Below are 16,575 nucleotides of genomic sequence, written 5' to 3' on the forward strand. Positions count from 1 at the left end.
TTGGATTTCAGCATTGCAGTTCCAAAAGTGAAAATTGGAAAGAAATGAAAAAATAATAATACAAATTGTACAGTTTCATTCAGCCCAAGAAAAAAACTTTTCAGGCCAGTTCCATCCATCCATCCATTTTGTGAATGGCTTATCCTCAGTAGGGTCGCGGGCCAGAGGCGGGGGACACCTATATATGAGTTTTGAATTGAACTACAGCATTGCATGACGTTTTCTAATGATAATTTATTGAGACGCACCTATACAAACGACTATTAATTACCACAACTACAAACTCCGACGACACTGTGGCACCACGCTGCCACCCATAGGTCAGTCTTGGTACTGCAACTGATTTGTGTGCCGGTGTGTTGTTCAGAATCATCTCTGAGTACTACTCAGACTACACGCTATAGGAGCAGTAAGAACAAACTATAACTTTTCATCCAACGTTTTAAAAAAAAATCTGTTAGGTTGTTAAAACGTCTCATTTATGTGAGCACGAGACTTTTACGTTGAGGTTCCTGGAAGCGGAAGCAGCCGTCTCCTGGTCTGCGCTAGCTTGGCGGAAGTAGAGTTGACCTGCGCTAGCTTGGCTGCAGCGGCACAACTCAGCCAGGACGACGACATGGCCAATATTTGCATGCACACGCTCATCTTGAAGCTGCAAGACGTGAACGCGGTGAAGTTCGGGGAGTATAAGCTCAAGAGCGGCTTGATGACACCCATTTACATCGACCTGAGGGTGCTCGTGTCCCACCCTGCGCTCTTGAACCAGGTAAACACGTGCGTGCCACCCCACGCGGGTTCCAAAGTTTTACTCTTCATTCAACGCCTGTTTTATATTAAATCCCAGTTTATATGGAAGTCTAATTTGCATTTATTTGTATTTTAATCACGATGTTCTGGGTTCACTTTCAGTTTTCACTAACGAAGTTGTCTCCGAGCAACGAACGTGATCCAAATTCATTTCGATATGAACTGATTTTTACACTTTTTTTTTTTTTTTTTTTTTTTTTTTAACAGAGATCATATTAAATGTGTCAAAATTAATCGATTCATCAACAACTATTTTGATAATCTAGTAATCGCTTTGTGGCGTTTTACTTAAAATTGTCCCAGTCCCTCATTCAACCTCTCAACATTAATTACAGTGGAACCTCGGGTTACGAACTTAATTTGTTCCGTCACCTTCTTTCTAACCCAAAAAGTTCTTAAACCAAGGTAATCGTCTCAATTGACTTGAATGAAATGTAATTAATCCATTGTAGCCTCCACATTAAGACTTACTTTTTAAAACTAATATTAATGCATTACACTTATATAGCCCTTTTCTAGGCACTCAAAGATGCTTTCCAATTTCATGCATTATTCATTCAATCCACAGTGGTGGTAAGCTACTTGTGTAGCCACAGCTGTCCTGGGGCAATCTGACGGAAGCGTGGCTGCCATTCTGTGCCTACAGCCCCTCGGACTACCAAACATCCAGCGACTTTCATTTAGGCTTTACACGATCAGGATTTTTGGGGCCGATCACAGAGTTTAAAAAAACGATAACCGATCACCGATCCGATTACAAGATGGACAACTGTGTCTATTTAAATGACCTGTTCATTTACTGTATATACTTGCCTACTTAATTGCTCAAAATATAATATTTACAATAAACAAAGTTCCTCTATTTATGCCAGTGAGGCATAGTGACAGAACAAATGAATGGTCTTCTATGAGATGGCAGGAAGTAAATACAGTAATTAATGTATCCACTTTTTGTGACATTTTTGTTTGTTGGTGTGCCGTGATATTTTTCAATTGTAAAATATGTTCCTTGGCTCCATAAAGGTTGGAAATCACTGCTCTCGTCAGATCGTGTATTGTAATCAGTCAGGTCAAACCAACATTACAACATGACAGAAATAATGGGTGCTAACTTACTGTAATTAAATTAGTTTATTTTTAATTAAATTACTTAACCCACACCGAAACTTTAGAGCATGATTCGACAGAACGGCGGCATGTTTACGTCCAACCGCCAGTGTTAGCAGTAGCTTGCTAGGCTACATAACGTTTTGTTGCCTGCTTGCGAGCCGTATCGTATTAAAAGTAAGTGAACATACCTCAAGCAAACCTGAAATCAACGTCCTCTGCTGAGCAACGGTGATCACCAACACGTTTTTCCCCATTTTGTCCTTATAATAATACATCGTGCTGGCCTATCTAGTGTTGATGCGGACAGCTGTTTTGACGTGATTTCGCAGACGAACACTCATCGTTTTCATTAAAGAGACACTGCAATTCATTTAATAACATACATACGATAAGTAGTATTTTTTGATGAAAATAAAATTATTTCCGGTCTTCTTTTACCACATCTGCTTTGCCTTTGGAAACAACGATTAACATTTGGCCCTATTTTCTGACCGGTAACAAACACACCAGTGACTGAATCATCACTTTATGGGGAAAAAATCATCAGTTTAATCTATTACCAAAAAAAAGATATTTGCAGCAGTAGTATGAATAACCCTTAATCGACATGGAGTTGATACTGAAGCAGCCTCACAAGTGTATATCAAAGTAGTAGCCCTTCGCATTAATTAGTACCCAACGAGTAGCTCTCAGTTTCAAAACGGTTGGCGAGTACAACATCACTCCCTCTCTCGTGTGATATCGTTTAATTGTTGTCTTGGAGTTTTGTTTAATCATTAAAAACTGCCAACGAAAGAATAATAATTGTTTAATAAACTAATCATAAAAAAATTGCAATCACTTTAATCCAAAATTATTTTTTTTTAACCTTACTCGGTTTCGATTAATCAATAGACTAATCAAGTCTAAAAATATACGATAGTGACAGTCCTACATACTATTAGTCAAAACACAAGGTCACTAATATTCTTGGGTCGAAATACACGAATAATAAAGAATTACAGATCACTAAATATTTGAAATCAGCCAGTTTTGAAGGGCGTTCTGTTTAGTTCGTCTGTCATTACCATGACAACCAGGGAAGTGCTGAACGATCCCATATTTGGCTAATTAGACCTCCATAGAATGACTCTCTGACATGGACTTAGGATAAAAGCGTTAATTTCATTTTAAAAAACAAAAGATTGGCTGGCGACCAGTTCAGGGTGTACCCCGCCCCTCGGCCGAAGATAGCTGGGATAGGCTCCAGCATGGCCGTGACGCTAGTGAGGATAAGTGGTAGAGAAGATGGATGGATGGAAAACCTTGGTTTTGTCATACGAGTGTTCAGAAAAGGCCCCTCTGACAGCTACTTCTGTTTGACCCAGTTTTGCATCCTCTTTGTCCATATTTGGCTAACACTGCCCCCTTTTCTCTGATTGGTTGCCTCTGTGTAGAAGACCCACTTGTGAGAGCACACGTGTTTATGTTGACAGTGCTGGCTCGGAAGCGGAAAGGGAAGTCAGCGATCATTGCTAGTGATGTACATAAGCTCAAGAAATTTTAATGACCTGATTTCAGGCCTCTTGACAGAAAAACGTCTGGTACTTAGGAATGTGTGGACAATTCATATTTCACGTTTACTGAGGCACCATAGAGCCAATACTACTCGGTGGTGCCCACTTTTAAAAATTGTTGCTATATTTAATGATTTTTAAATTATTTTTTTTTGTAGCAATACGTCTGGTAACATTTTATGGTGTTATGGAGACTTCTGGAACCCCACCTTTCCCAGACTGAAAATGGATGGCGACCACTGGCTAATTGATGTCACAGCTTGGCAAAATTTTTAAGTCGCCCACAGGCACATTTTCAGAGATTTATATGGTTGTTTAATTTCACACTTGATGGGTGGAGTGGCACTCCAGAGACTTGCCCAACATTTTTCCATTATATGTTCCCTTTAAATGTTTGTTTCCGAAAGCCACCATACTTACATTATTGCCACTGTTGTTGCGCCAACTGCTCTTATTTGTTTAAGCCAAGTAAATTTTATTCATATAACAGCCATTCACATTTACAGGTGTCAAAGCTCATTTACCAGAGAGCTCAGGATGAGGGTCTTCAGTTTGACTTGGTGTGTGGTGTTCCGTACACGGCCTTGCCCATAGCCACCATTATCTGCTCCACACACGAGCTGCCCATGCTCATCAGGCGGAAGGAGGCCAAAGACTATGGTAGGAGTCATGTTTTTCATACTTGGTCTCATTAGAATGTGCAAAATAAAAAGGCCAAATGTTCTCTCTTGGTTAGGAACCAAGCGTCTGGTGGAGGGCTCTTTTAAAGAGGGAGATACGTGCCTCATCATTGAAGACACTGTGACCAGCGGGTCTAGCATTTTGGAAACTGCTGAAGTGATGTACAAAGAAGGACTGAAGGTGCAGTAGGACTTAGTCTTCGACAAACCGGTCTTGTTTGACAGCATACCGTAATTTATTGTGTATAATGCACACCCATGTACAATCCCAATTCCAATGAAGTTGGGACGTTGTGTTAAACATAAATGAAAACAGAATACAATGATTTGCAAATCATGTTCGACATATATTTAATTGAATACACTACAAAGAGAAGATTTAATGTTCAAACTGATCAACTTTATTGTTTTCAGCAAATAATCATTAAACTAGAATTTTATGGCTGCAACACGTTCCAAAAAAGCTGGGACAGGTGGCAAAAGAGACTGAGAAAGTTGAGGAATGCTCATCAAACACCTGTTTGGAACATCCCACAGGTGAACAGGCTAATTGGGAACAGGTGGGTGCCATGATTGGGTATAAAAGGAGCTTCCCTGAAATACTCAGTCATTCACAAACAAAGATGGGGCGAGGTTCACCTCTTTGTGTACAAGTGCGTGAGAAAATAGTCGAACAGTTTAAGGAGAAAGTTTCTCAACGTACAATTGCATGGAATTTAGGGATTTCATCATCTACGGGCCATAATATCATCAAAAGGTTCAGAGAATCTGGAGCAATCACTGCATGTAAGCGGCAAGGCCGAAAAGCAACATTGAATCCCTCAGGCGGCACTTCATCAAAAACCGACATCAATGTGTAAAGGATATCACCACATGGGCTCAGGAACATCCGTAAGTGCAATTTGAAACTCTACTATGCAAAGCAAAAGCCATTTATCAACAACACCCAGAAACGCCGCCGGCTTCTCTGGGCCGAGCTCATCTAAGATGGACTGATGCAAAGTGGAAAAGTGTTCTGTGGTCCGACGAGTCCACATTTCAAATTGTTTTTGGAAATTGTGGAATTCGTGTCCTCCGGGCCAAAGGGGAAAAGAACCACCCGGACTGTTATGGACGCAAAGTTCAAAAGCCAGCATCTGTGATGGTATGGAGCTGTGTTAATGCCAATGGCATGGGTAACTTACACATCTGTCTCTTATTTTGAAATTCACAGCCCTACTTTTATATACATTACCTGTGCACTCACTGTAGTAGTCAAGCGAAGCTGCACTATTTGCATATATGTTGATGACCAATACTGGCCACTCGTGCCGGAGTAGTATCTGCACCACTTGCACACTGATTGAGGAGTATCTGCAACATTTGCACAATCGACATTGTCCCAGATTATCGCACAACTAGTTACTTTAAACTGCATACATTCCTTGAAGTCCCGGTGCCCTTTGCACAATGGTTATTGCACCGGACTATTGCTATATTAATCATTCAAACTGCTCTAATTCCTAGAGGACTCTTTTTGCACAAAAAAATATATATATATTTACCGGGCATTACCAGATTACGAGCAACCTTTTTTTGCTCAGTGACTGTTTTTCTCAATGTCTTTATGTCTCCAAAGTATTCTCTGTCAGTTGACTGTTGTCGTACTGGAGTGGCTCCAACTACCGAAGACAAATTCCTTGTTTTTTGGACATACTTGGCAAAATAAAGATGATTCTGATTACCCAGGTAGAATTTGTAAGATGTGTACAGTTCTTTAAAGAAAACATGAAGGAGCAGGCGAAACACATTTTAATGGGAGTCAAGCATTTCAGAAAAGCATTGTCATTTAACATAATTAATGATGGTTGTTGTTCAGTCATCAGTCATATTTAAAAATACAATACTTAATAAATTCTGCCTGGGTATGTAAACTCATATTGGAATGAAAGTGTAGCCACACTTTTTTCATAACCTATAGGTGGCGTGGCATACTAGAATAAAAGTGTACAACTTTTTTTATAACCTCTTGGTGGCAGTGGCATATTAGAATGAAAGTGTACGCCTTTCTCATAACCTCTAGGTGACGGTGGCATATTGGAATGAAAGTGTGCATGTTTTTCATTTTACTCTATACCTATGTATAATGCGCAGTATTGACTTGACAATTTGGGGGGGTGGGGGGTAATTACAGTCGTTTTGAAGTATGAGTGAATTTGTAAAAATAAACTGGTGTTCTCCTCTGTTGTTGTCTGTGTTGAAATCCAGTGATGGGCAAAGAGAGAGAAAAAGGAATTATTAAAAGACAACAGGAACAAATCATTTGGCAAAAGTATAGCAATTTAAAACCAATAACAATGCATTACTATGTACAGTGAACCCCGCTATTCTTTGGGGATAGGGACTGACTCTTGCCGCAAATAGCAAAACTAAAGGACAATGCCCCGTAAAAGGGGTTTGTAATTTGTTTAGATGCCACACGATAGCAGGAAAGCTTTTGAAACCGAGTCATAAAGCATCAACACCGTGCATCTAGCATGTACACAATAATTTACCCATTTTAAATAAATGATTCTATTTAGTAGTTGTTGGAAATAAATAAATCTTCACATAAGGCTCATCATTTTTGTTAAATTGTTGACTCGCATACTGTCACCAAGATCCCGGTCCGACGGCACAGGTCTTTGGGATTCCGAGACAAGAAGAAAGAGGCCAGGCAACAGGGAAACAGTTTGTCGGCATGCAGGACCGTGGGACACGGGTGTGGAAACCACAGCGTTAGCCTGAGATTGGCCCACAGAAGCAACGAGCGCATGGCGTACGCTCCCGACATCCACACTCTGTGGAAAAGAGAGAGCGTGCGCGGGTCAGGGAGTCACGGGCGTTTGGACGCTCCGTCACATTACTGTATTGGTCAATGTTTAGGAACAATCGCAGGACCACAAAGGACATGTCACACTATGCACACTAAACAAGAAAAAGTCTGACATGTCAGGCTTTCTGTGTCGTGGTCGTGAGGTGTCCCAGACACCAGATCGGCAGTGGTAGATTGTCACGGTCGTTGGGGTAACGGCGCTTGATCGGGGGCTCTTCGCTCAAATGACGTGCCACGACAGTGAATGTCTATGGTTGTTCAAACAAAAACAAAAAGTGCAGGGAGTTCCCAGGCTCAGCACCAACTCTCAAAGTTAACGGACCATTTAAATGAACGAATGAATGAATAAAAAAAAATAGTTCCCTGAAGTTTACCCAGTTTGAAATTGATCTCTCATTGACCGGCAGATTTTATAAAAAAAAAAAAAAAAAAAAAAAGACTGATGCCAAGGTGCATCAAAATGCCGAATCTCGGACAGTCTGTTCCTAATACAAATGAATGGGTATAATTCCGTAATCAGATGTTTGTGTGTGAAAGGTGACAGATGCCATTGTGCTGATGGATAGAGAGCAAGGCGCAGTGGACATGCTGGCTTCCAAGGGCATCAGGCTGCATCCGATCATCTCCATGTTCAAGCTGCTTGATGTGCTCAAGGCTTCCGAACGCATCGACGCGTGCACGGCCCAGAGAGTACACAAGTTCATTGTGGATAATAACACGTTCAGGTACAGTAAGATTGCAATTGCTTCACTTTTCTCCATCCATTGGCGAACAGTATTTGTAGCAATTCACTGTAAATGTGCTGTTTGCCAGACCCAAGGAGAAGAATGGCGATGACGTCCCGGCATGTAAGAAGCAATGTGTGGAACGCAACCTGGAGCTGAGCTATGAAGCAAGAGCCAAACTACCAGGTATGACACACAGTGCAGTGCAAAATGCTAGCTTTCTTGTTTTAATGGCCTTCTTCACCGCAGTCACTTTGTCCTAGTAAAACAGGAAAGGATAGGAGAAATAGAGATTACACTAACAAGGGGTTCCATTCCAGTTAGATTTTGGGGGGCATGTTCCTATAACTTCACATTGGGGAAGAATGTTTCTGCTCCTCTTGCAATGCAGCTCCTTATTGCCCGTGTAGTCTACTTTGCTGTTACAATTTGCATGTACAGTGGATAGACACAGGGACAGGCACGGGGGATAGAATAAATATCCATTTTAGCTCACTACACACCGGTGGGGGAAATTGAGGTGAAAGTAAGCCCGATAATTGGTATGTGTGTTCTCACTTAAGCCACACGGTAGCCGTGTATTGTTTAGGGATTGACCGATTATTGGCTGGGCCAATTATTGCCGCCAATAATGGGCTTTAAAAAAAAAAAAAAATTATTCCAATGATCAATTTAAACATTAGGGTAAACTTTAGGGAAGCACCCTGCACTTTTTGTCAATTTTAAAACAAAGATGTCTATTGTCAAAGATTTAAAAAAAATAGTAATTGTGAATCGGGAAAAAAAAATCCGAAAATGTGTTTAAATATGCTTGAAGGCATTTCAACAACGTTAAGTGTTGGAGTTTGTATCATCATATTATCTTGACAACAAAACATCTGCATTGGTATTGGCGCTGGAAAAAAATATCAGTCTATCCCAAATATTGTTTGTTTCATTTTGGTATTTTACTTTGATGATTGTCTTTTCCGCAGATGTTCATCCTCTGGTGTCAAAGCTGCTGACAGTCATGGCGGAAAAGCAGTGCAACCTTTGTGTGTCTGCGGACGTCACGAGCAGTGAGGAGCTGCTCCAGCTGGCAGACACTCTCGGTCCCAAGATTTGCTTACTAAAGACCCACGTGGATATATTAAAGGTCGTCACCAAAATCTCTCCAGGAAGAATTTGCCCCCCCCCCTTACCCAAAAAAAAAACCCAAAGAAAATAATGAGCTATTTGTGGTGTGTCGGGACAGGACTACACTAAGGCCTTCAGCAAGAAGCTGCAGGATGTCGCTGAGAAGCACAACTTCCTCATCTTTGAGGATCGCAAGTTTGCTGACATTGGGAATACGGTCAAGCATCAATATGAAGGTGAGAAGTTCAAATTCCAGGGTTTTATGGCATAAAAAATGAGACCAAGATCATTCATTTAAGACCTTGCTACACCTTTTATGTGACCTACAGTATAACCTTCCATCCATTATCTGAGCCGCTTATCCCCACAAGGGTCGCGGGAGCGCTGGAACCTATCCCAGCTGTCATCGGGCAGGAGGCGGGGCATACCCTGAACTGGTTGCCAGCCAATCGCAGGGCACATATTAACAAAAGACCATTCGCACTCACATTCACACCTACGGGCAATTTAGAGTCTTCAATCAACCTACCATGCATGTTTTTGGGATGTGGGAGGAAACCGGAGTGCCCAGAGAAAACCCATGCAGGTATGGGGAGAACATGCAAACTCCACACAGGCCTGTTAAACTTAATTTGAATATATTTTTTTCAGTTTTTTTGACAGGGAAAAATGGATGGGCAAATAACTGAGATAATATCGTACAAACACGTTAAGTGAGTCACCATTTAAAGTGCCTCTGATTAACCCCAAATAAACTTCAGATGTTCTAGTAGACTTCATTGTTTCTTTATTTGCTTTCCAGCAGACGTCTGAAGGTTCAGGTTTCATTGTAGCATTTGTCCCAAACTGTGTTTGTTTCAAACGTTGAAATAATTTAGTCATGCTCCTCCCTTTGGTTGCAAACAGCCTTTGGACCTAATTCGCAGTGGGCCCCAACCACTCACTCGTCTGTAGACTTTTTAAAGTGTTTTATTTTTTACAGTATATCCTCTTTATTATTATTTTATGTCCCGCAGGTGGTTTGTACCAGATCTCGTCGTGGGCTCACATAGTGAACGCTCATGCGGTGCCGGGACCCGGCGTCGTGAGCGGCCTGGCTTCTGTCGGAAGACCTCTGGGCCGAGGCTGTCTGCTCATTGCGCAGATGAGCTCGCAGGGCTCACTGGCGACTGGGGAGTACACCAAGGCTGTGGTAAGCATCGTTCGCTCAGGAGTTGTCCAAACACTGACGGCAAAGTGTGTGGCATCTGTGGAGAAGCAAGAATGGACACATAGTTACGAAAAAATTTCAATACTTCTTATTTTTAAATGTTCAACTGATTACCCTCGAGTACAGTGGTGCCTTGAGATGAGAGGGACCTGAGAGCTGTATGGTGGCAGTGAACGCAACTCAAACAAACGACAAACATTTGGTCAAAAAAGAGGCTTCACGCTGTTTATTGCCGCTCCCAGTTAAAGTTTCCTGTCAAACTGAACATAAAAAAAGAGAATTACACATTGTGTATTTAAAACAACCACATAGCTGTGCCTTGATCGTCTATTTAGCTTAATGCTAACAAACAATGCAAAATGCCATAGAAGAGCTGATGAATCGCATTTGTATTGTGGTATTATAAGTTATAACCCTTTAATCAACTGATATTTGGTGGTGCAACACTTGTAGTCAAATAATATAACAATACACAGGCATGTGTTCTTTATCCTCTACGAAGAACAACTAATATTACTGAAGATGTATAACAGTCCCCCATAGCGTCATGACTGTACTATACTGCCCCCCAGGTGGCCAAGGCGGACACACCAGAAGGAGCAGCCCAATGGCCATTGAATTGAAGCAAAAAAAAAAAAAGTATGACAAAACCTGTTTAATTAAGTCATTACTCTTGATGGGTGGACAGGCAACACACAGACCCAACTATTTGTGTAAAAAAATATCTAAAAAATAATTAAAAAGTCACATTTCCATAGTATGTCCCATTTTAAAGTGTTCCATGTTTTTGTAGGAGCGCGCCATTGTCACGTGAGTGCAGCTCTCACGTGTGTCTTTACAGGTGAAAATGGCTGAGGAGCATTCCCCCTTTGTCATTGGCTTTATCTGCGGTTCGAAGATCACTAAGCGGCCCGAGTTCATCCACATGACCCCTGGGGTACAAATGCAGGCTGGAGGTTCGTTTTCACTTAAGGGTGTACTCACTTCTGTTTTCAGTGGTTTAGAAATGTTTGTGGTAAATAATTTTACATTGTTCAATTTCGGGCATGAATCCTTGAGACTTTTTCATGCATTTTCACTTAAGGGTGTACTCACTTTTGTTGTCAGTGGTTTATTGAACAATTTGTGTGTTGTTATTTTCAATCACACAGTTGAACTTCGAGCGTTCGTCCTTCCGACGTTTTTGTGTTTTCACTTTGGGATGTACTGCCAGTGGTTTACATACTAATATGTGTGTTGAGTTACTTTGAGCGGAATTTACACAGTTGTACGAGTGAGCCGCACACTGCCGACTTTACATTGTCGCTCTTGCCTTATCTGAGCTGATGTAGTGATTGCTGTTAAACATAAGGTGGTGCTGTGGTCCAAAAAATGAATTGTGATTCTGTGCCCAGCTCACCCATCTCTTCTTGATCTCTCTCTCCCCCCACCTCCCACAGGTGACGTGTTGGGCCAGCAGTACACCACTCCGGAGGAAGTCATCTACAACAAGGGCTCTGATGTCATCATTGTTGGACGCGGGATCCTGGAAGCGACAGATAGGTTGGACGCTGCCGAGGCTTACAGGAAGTCGGGCTGGGAGGCGTACACGCGGCGGATGGGGCAGAGTGGCCAATAGGAGCTCAACAGAAACATTTGGACCTGGATTTAATATTATTTTTTGGAAGTTTGTTTGTATCAGCAAATCACAGATTCAAATACACATCAACTTCCTACAATCAACATTGGTGGTAATTGCACAGAACTAGTTATTTGCTAAAAGCTGCAATTCTAAATCTCCTCGTTTTTGCTACATTTAAGTTTCACTACTTTTTCAGTATTTCTTTGAACTGATATTTTTTCTTTTTCCTTACATATAGCATTAGTTTTATTAATTGTGCTGTTTATTTTTATTTTTTTTTGACATACTGTATGTACTGAGGGAACACTTTACATGCACAATTGTCTTTGCTTAATCAAAAATAATGAGGTTTGCATATTTGTTGTAACATATATATTTGAGCCAGCTCCAATCATTTACCAGTCAAAGAGATCCAAATATAGTCACCGATTACTCTGAATTAGATGAGGGAAATGTACTCCTATAAATGTTATCGTTTTGTCTGATCTGTCAGCTTTTCACATTGTCAGTATTAAATTAAAAACAGTTGATTAAAACGCGCAGGTATCCTCCCTGACGATAGCATTTAAGTTTTTATAGACTTATCTTGAGGGTCACTGAAAGCGTAGCAGCACACGGCTGACTTTGTGCGCAACGAGCGCGGAATACAGTAGATCCCGATGTGACGTCACAACGGGAAGCACATCATCCATCCATTTTCTGTAGCGCTTGTTCTTATTCGGGTGGTGGGTGAGCTGGAGTCTATCGCAGCTGACTGGGCGCAAAGCGAGGTACGCCCTGAACTGGTCACCACACAGACAATTTTCGATGACGCTAACGTACGTTTTTGGAACGTGGAAGCGAGAGAAAACCTACGGAGCATGACGAGGTCTGAGCTGAGATTCAAACTCTCAACCTTGGAAATGTGAAGCAGCTGTGTTAACCACTAGGGCGCCACACAAAGCACAATGAATTAAACATTTTCCGGAAAGCATTAAATGTATATATTTTTTTCACAATCTAAGGTCAAACTAGGTAGGTAGTAAGAAGTCAGTAGATTAGCAAGAGAATGAAGGTGTGTTGGTGTATCTATGTGCTTAAAATAACTTTTATTTTGCATCAAATTTTCATTAAAATATATTATGCTTTAATTCGTGTTTTATTTTAAACTTTAGACTTCTGACACTTCAAGTTTCTCATCGTAATTTGTCTTATGCAGCTGGCTTTTAAAAATATTTGATGTAACCTTTATTTAAAGAGGTGGTACTCCTTGAGATTGGAGATACGCAAGAGAGGCGCGGCCAAGATAGTAGCATGAAATTTCAGACCCCCAAAAATAATAATAATAACACTACGTCACATAGCAAGGGACTCAATCAGGCATAGGGGAAACAATTTATTCAACTTATACACAAATCATACAAAATAATCACAATATAAATTTAAATCAAGTGGGGGGGAAGGTATTTCTCCATTAGTGTTTTACTCCAATGAAACGTTTGGATGGGGACAAAGGTCACACACACACACACACGTTGCCTGGCACAGTGGAGAGCGATGACTCTATTAGTGTGTGTGTTACTTCAAAAAACCCTCCCTTCCCACCCCCTCCCCCTTCGTGTCAATATTGGATCAGAGCAACGCACCGTGCGACAGGTGTCTGCCCGAGGAGCTTGTCTGCTTTTCATCCCTCGTGAGGGGAGGAGAGAAAGAGAGAGAGAGGGAGAGAGAGTAGAAGTATAAAAGCTCGTACCTGTTCCTGGCATGTGTTCAGTGCGCGGAAAAAGGTGAAACCAAACTAGGCCGAGTGCAACAGCGTCATCATCCTCCTGGTCACGGCCTTGCGTCCTCTTCATCTACCAAAAGGTAAGTCGTATTGCTGATGTTGCCTTATTCCTCGCACTTTTTTTCCCCCTCTCCTTGCTTCTTACTTGGCCAAATGTGTCCCGGCTCCAGAGGGTCCAGCGCGGTGCGCAGAGAGACGCCAGCCAGCTGTCGGGAGGGCGTCCCTGCAGCGCACTTGCAGTGACGCCACGTCCCACTGGGGACTGCCCCCACCCCCACAAGCGTCCGTATTTGCTTCACGCTGAGCCCCACGTACAATACCTGAAGGTGAAGTTTTGTTCGTTCGGCTCGCGTTATGCAGGTACGGCTTGACGACTGGAGACGCAACGTTTGCCTTTTTTTTTTTTTTTTTTTTGTCAAGAAAGGACTTTGTTGCGTCACTGAATAAACACTGTTAATCCACGAGCTGCAAAACGAGTTGCTGCTGGCATCCCCGGGGACAATTGTTTTGCATGATGTCACGAGAACAGCAGCGAAATGTCTTTCAAATGCCTTGGAGAATGTCACCTAATTTGCATGCTCTAACGTGTACCCATCCAAATGTGTACGATGACAAGGTGCTAATAAACAAAAGAAAATAGAAATGCATTTTTCTGACTGGCAAAATGAAATGTTTTGTGTGTGTGTGTGTTTCAAACAGTGCACTCATCATGCTGGCAAGAAACAGGTGTTTACTGGGTCTTTATTTGTTAGGAAGGAAGTTCATAAAGGCAGCACGATTCTACCCAGGCATGTGTGGGCGTACTATGACTTTGTCCCGCTATCAAAAAAAATAATAATAATTTAAAAAGACTAAACTGTCCATAGACAAATGTAAATGTGAGTATGACCACAACCAGTCCAGGGTGTACACCGCCTCTCGCCAGATGTCAGCAATGTAGGATCCAGCTCACCTGTGACCCCAAAAGGGATGGATGGAAGAAAGTTCATCAAGATTTTTACAGTTAAAAAATCCACCAAATCGTTAGCCTCATAGCATACTCGCCTATTGCGCAGTTTTGAACTTACTGTCAAAATATTAATAATAATAAAAAATACAACTCTGCTTGAAATTTTGTTTGTTGTTTCTTGATGTCTGTGTAGATTCTCAGTCATCCAGGTCATGTTAAACCGATTGAGGTGACTAGTTTGTTGGAGTTGTTGTGTCCACCCCCGCCCCCCCACCCAAAAATAAAGATAAAAACATAGACTTAGGCATTCATACTATTAGGCCAAGACAGGACAGTAAATATTTACATTAATCAATATGTTCATCGAACATCCATTTAATCAGAAATTGCTACCTTTGAGTGCACTTGCTCCCGATATAATATTTGCTCTATCGTCTATCTTGGCAAATGATATGCAAAAGTTGACATTTCCAACCTCTGTAACCCCCCTCAGCCTTCACGCCTTTTGGATAATCATTTTCCAAGCGCTGCAGTGTTTTTTCCACCCACCGGTGGCCTTTTCATTGCCGTCCACTTCCTACGTCATCACCTGAGGCTGCAGGCGAGCGCCGTGGAACCGAGAGATGGACTTAATGGCCGCATATGTTAATGGTTAACTAAACATTACGCACGCGCATGCACACACCTGCTAAGGCCATCTATCGTTTGGACTGATGCAGTATGCAGCCATCACTAGTGTCAATTTTTACTCTGTACTGATTTTGAGGTGTTATCCCTCACTCCCGCTCGTCTTTATTACTTCATGTAGTTGTAATTGGACAAAGTAAAGACATAACGGGAATGTAAAGTGACAGCATCCCATTTAGTTATCATTTTTGGGGGGGGAAACAGTGAGCCTATTCCAGCTGAGTTCAGGTGAAAGGCGGGTTGAAGGAAGTTGGAATACCCGTAATCATGCTAACATGCAGCTCAGGTTAAAAGTCATGGCTTTGAAATAACAAAAAAAAAAAGTTTAATACTAACGATAGTTTTAAAAATTGGCGGCAAGGCAATTATATATCAGACAAAATGAACATTTGTTCACACTTGCTGCTTTATTGCTTGCATTTTGACTAAAATTACAACGACAGGAGTGCAGGAATGGAGCCACTCAGAGAGGCACCAAAGCATTTCGAGATGTGAAAACAAAAAAGCAGACTCTGAAAATGAACTTTAAAGTGCACACAAGCAGCCCGTGGAGGCAGGCCAGAATTGGAGTTACGTACATGCTCACTCTTACGTGTTCCGGTTAAGATGCGAGCGGCAGCATTTTGAACCGACTGGGGATGTTTGAGGGAGGACTGGCTGACTCCAAAGTAAAGCGCATTCCAGTCATCAAGCCGAGATGTGAGGAAGGCACGGATTACTGTTTCAAAGTGCTTCTGTGTAAGAACAGGCTTCACCTTTGCCAGCGGCCTGGGCTGAAAAAAGATGGACTCCACTACCGCTGGTCAGTACAGAATAGGAACGAACGTTTAAGCTTCGTTCGCTCAGCCACGGACTACTGCTCAGTTCACTTGTGACTTGTGTAAACCAGTTGAACAGTCATGCTTGCACTGGCCTTGCTCCAGTCAGCTGTGAAGAGCAGCAGCAATGACTTCCATTGGCTGGACAACCCCCAACCTGCAAGTCCCAACCCGTTTGTTAAGATAATTTCTTCATGAAAGTTAATCACCATAAGCGGGGCGTCATTAGAAAGCCCATCTTCCCTGTCATTCTTTACCTGAAAGCTTATTTGCCTCGGCAAGTCAATATTTGTTTAAACAGAACACATAAACGGAAGGGAAAGAGCACACTCGTCAGTATCCTGGTTACCTTTCATGGTTACCTTGCCGACTAGCAACCGACCGACAGTCCTAACTGGTCCTGCTGCTGCTGCGACACCCTCTCCAACAGCTTCGGGAGCCGGAGTAGCTTGCAGCTATTTTGTTTCCACGTGGATGCTTGGCCACTCCCAATGCTGAACAGAACACTGTAATCATATTCTGGAACACTGCGGCCTTATAAGGTTGTAACAAAATCATCATAATCATCCAGCAACCCATTTTGTACAGCTTTGTCCTCATTAGGGCCGCAGGTGAGCTGGAGCCTATCCCAGGTGATTTTGGTACACCCAATCGCAGGGCACATAGAGACAAACAAT

General features: G+C 42.0%; 1 protein-coding gene and 2 long non-coding RNA genes across 3 annotated transcripts; 2 read left to right on the forward strand and 1 right to left on the reverse strand.

The window, feature by feature from the left end:
- Positions 1–501: 501 nt before the first annotated feature.
- On the forward strand, positions 502–12,215 carry umps (uridine monophosphate synthetase). Its single transcript, XM_061792844.1, has 10 exons — positions 502–766; positions 3,980–4,133; positions 4,210–4,334; positions 7,545–7,732; positions 7,821–7,918; positions 8,707–8,867; positions 8,967–9,084; positions 9,865–10,040; positions 10,900–11,014; positions 11,498–12,215. Exons 1-10 carry the CDS (start codon positions 617–619, stop codon positions 11,674–11,676), a joined length of 1,464 nt encoding a protein of 487 aa, XP_061648828.1. The 5' UTR covers positions 502–616; the 3' UTR covers positions 11,677–12,215.
- On the reverse strand, positions 9,619–13,619 carry LOC133486962 (uncharacterized). The gene is made up of 4 exons (XR_009791171.1): positions 13,412–13,619; positions 11,458–11,583; positions 10,173–10,318; positions 9,619–10,095 (listed from the first exon to the last, which is right to left on the reverse strand). It is a non-coding gene; the product is annotated as an uncharacterized LOC133486962 (long non-coding RNA).
- LOC133486961 (uncharacterized) lies at positions 13,390–14,091 on the forward strand. The gene is made up of 2 exons (XR_009791170.1): positions 13,390–13,524; positions 13,615–14,091. It is a non-coding gene; the product is annotated as an uncharacterized LOC133486961 (long non-coding RNA).
- The last annotated feature ends 2,484 nt before the right edge of the window (positions 14,092–16,575 follow it).

Source organism: Phyllopteryx taeniolatus, chromosome 12 (genome assembly GCF_024500385.1).
Source record: "Phyllopteryx taeniolatus isolate TA_2022b chromosome 12, UOR_Ptae_1.2, whole genome shotgun sequence".
NCBI lineage: Eukaryota > Metazoa > Chordata > Actinopteri > Syngnathiformes > Syngnathidae > Phyllopteryx > Phyllopteryx taeniolatus.

Excerpts from the sequence above, each read along its gene's own strand:
- umps (XM_061792844.1), top strand. The coding sequence starts at position 617 with ATGGCCAATATTTGCATGCACACGCTCATCTTGAAGCTGCAAGACGTG. Across the intron at positions 4,335-7,544 it reads TGTACAAAGAAGGACTGAAG|GTGACAGATGCCATTGTGCT; the intron begins GTGCAGTAGGAC and ends TGTGTGTGAAAG. Across the intron at positions 10,041-10,899 it reads GGGAGTACACCAAGGCTGTG|GTGAAAATGGCTGAGGAGCA; the intron begins GTAAGCATCGTT and ends GTGTCTTTACAG.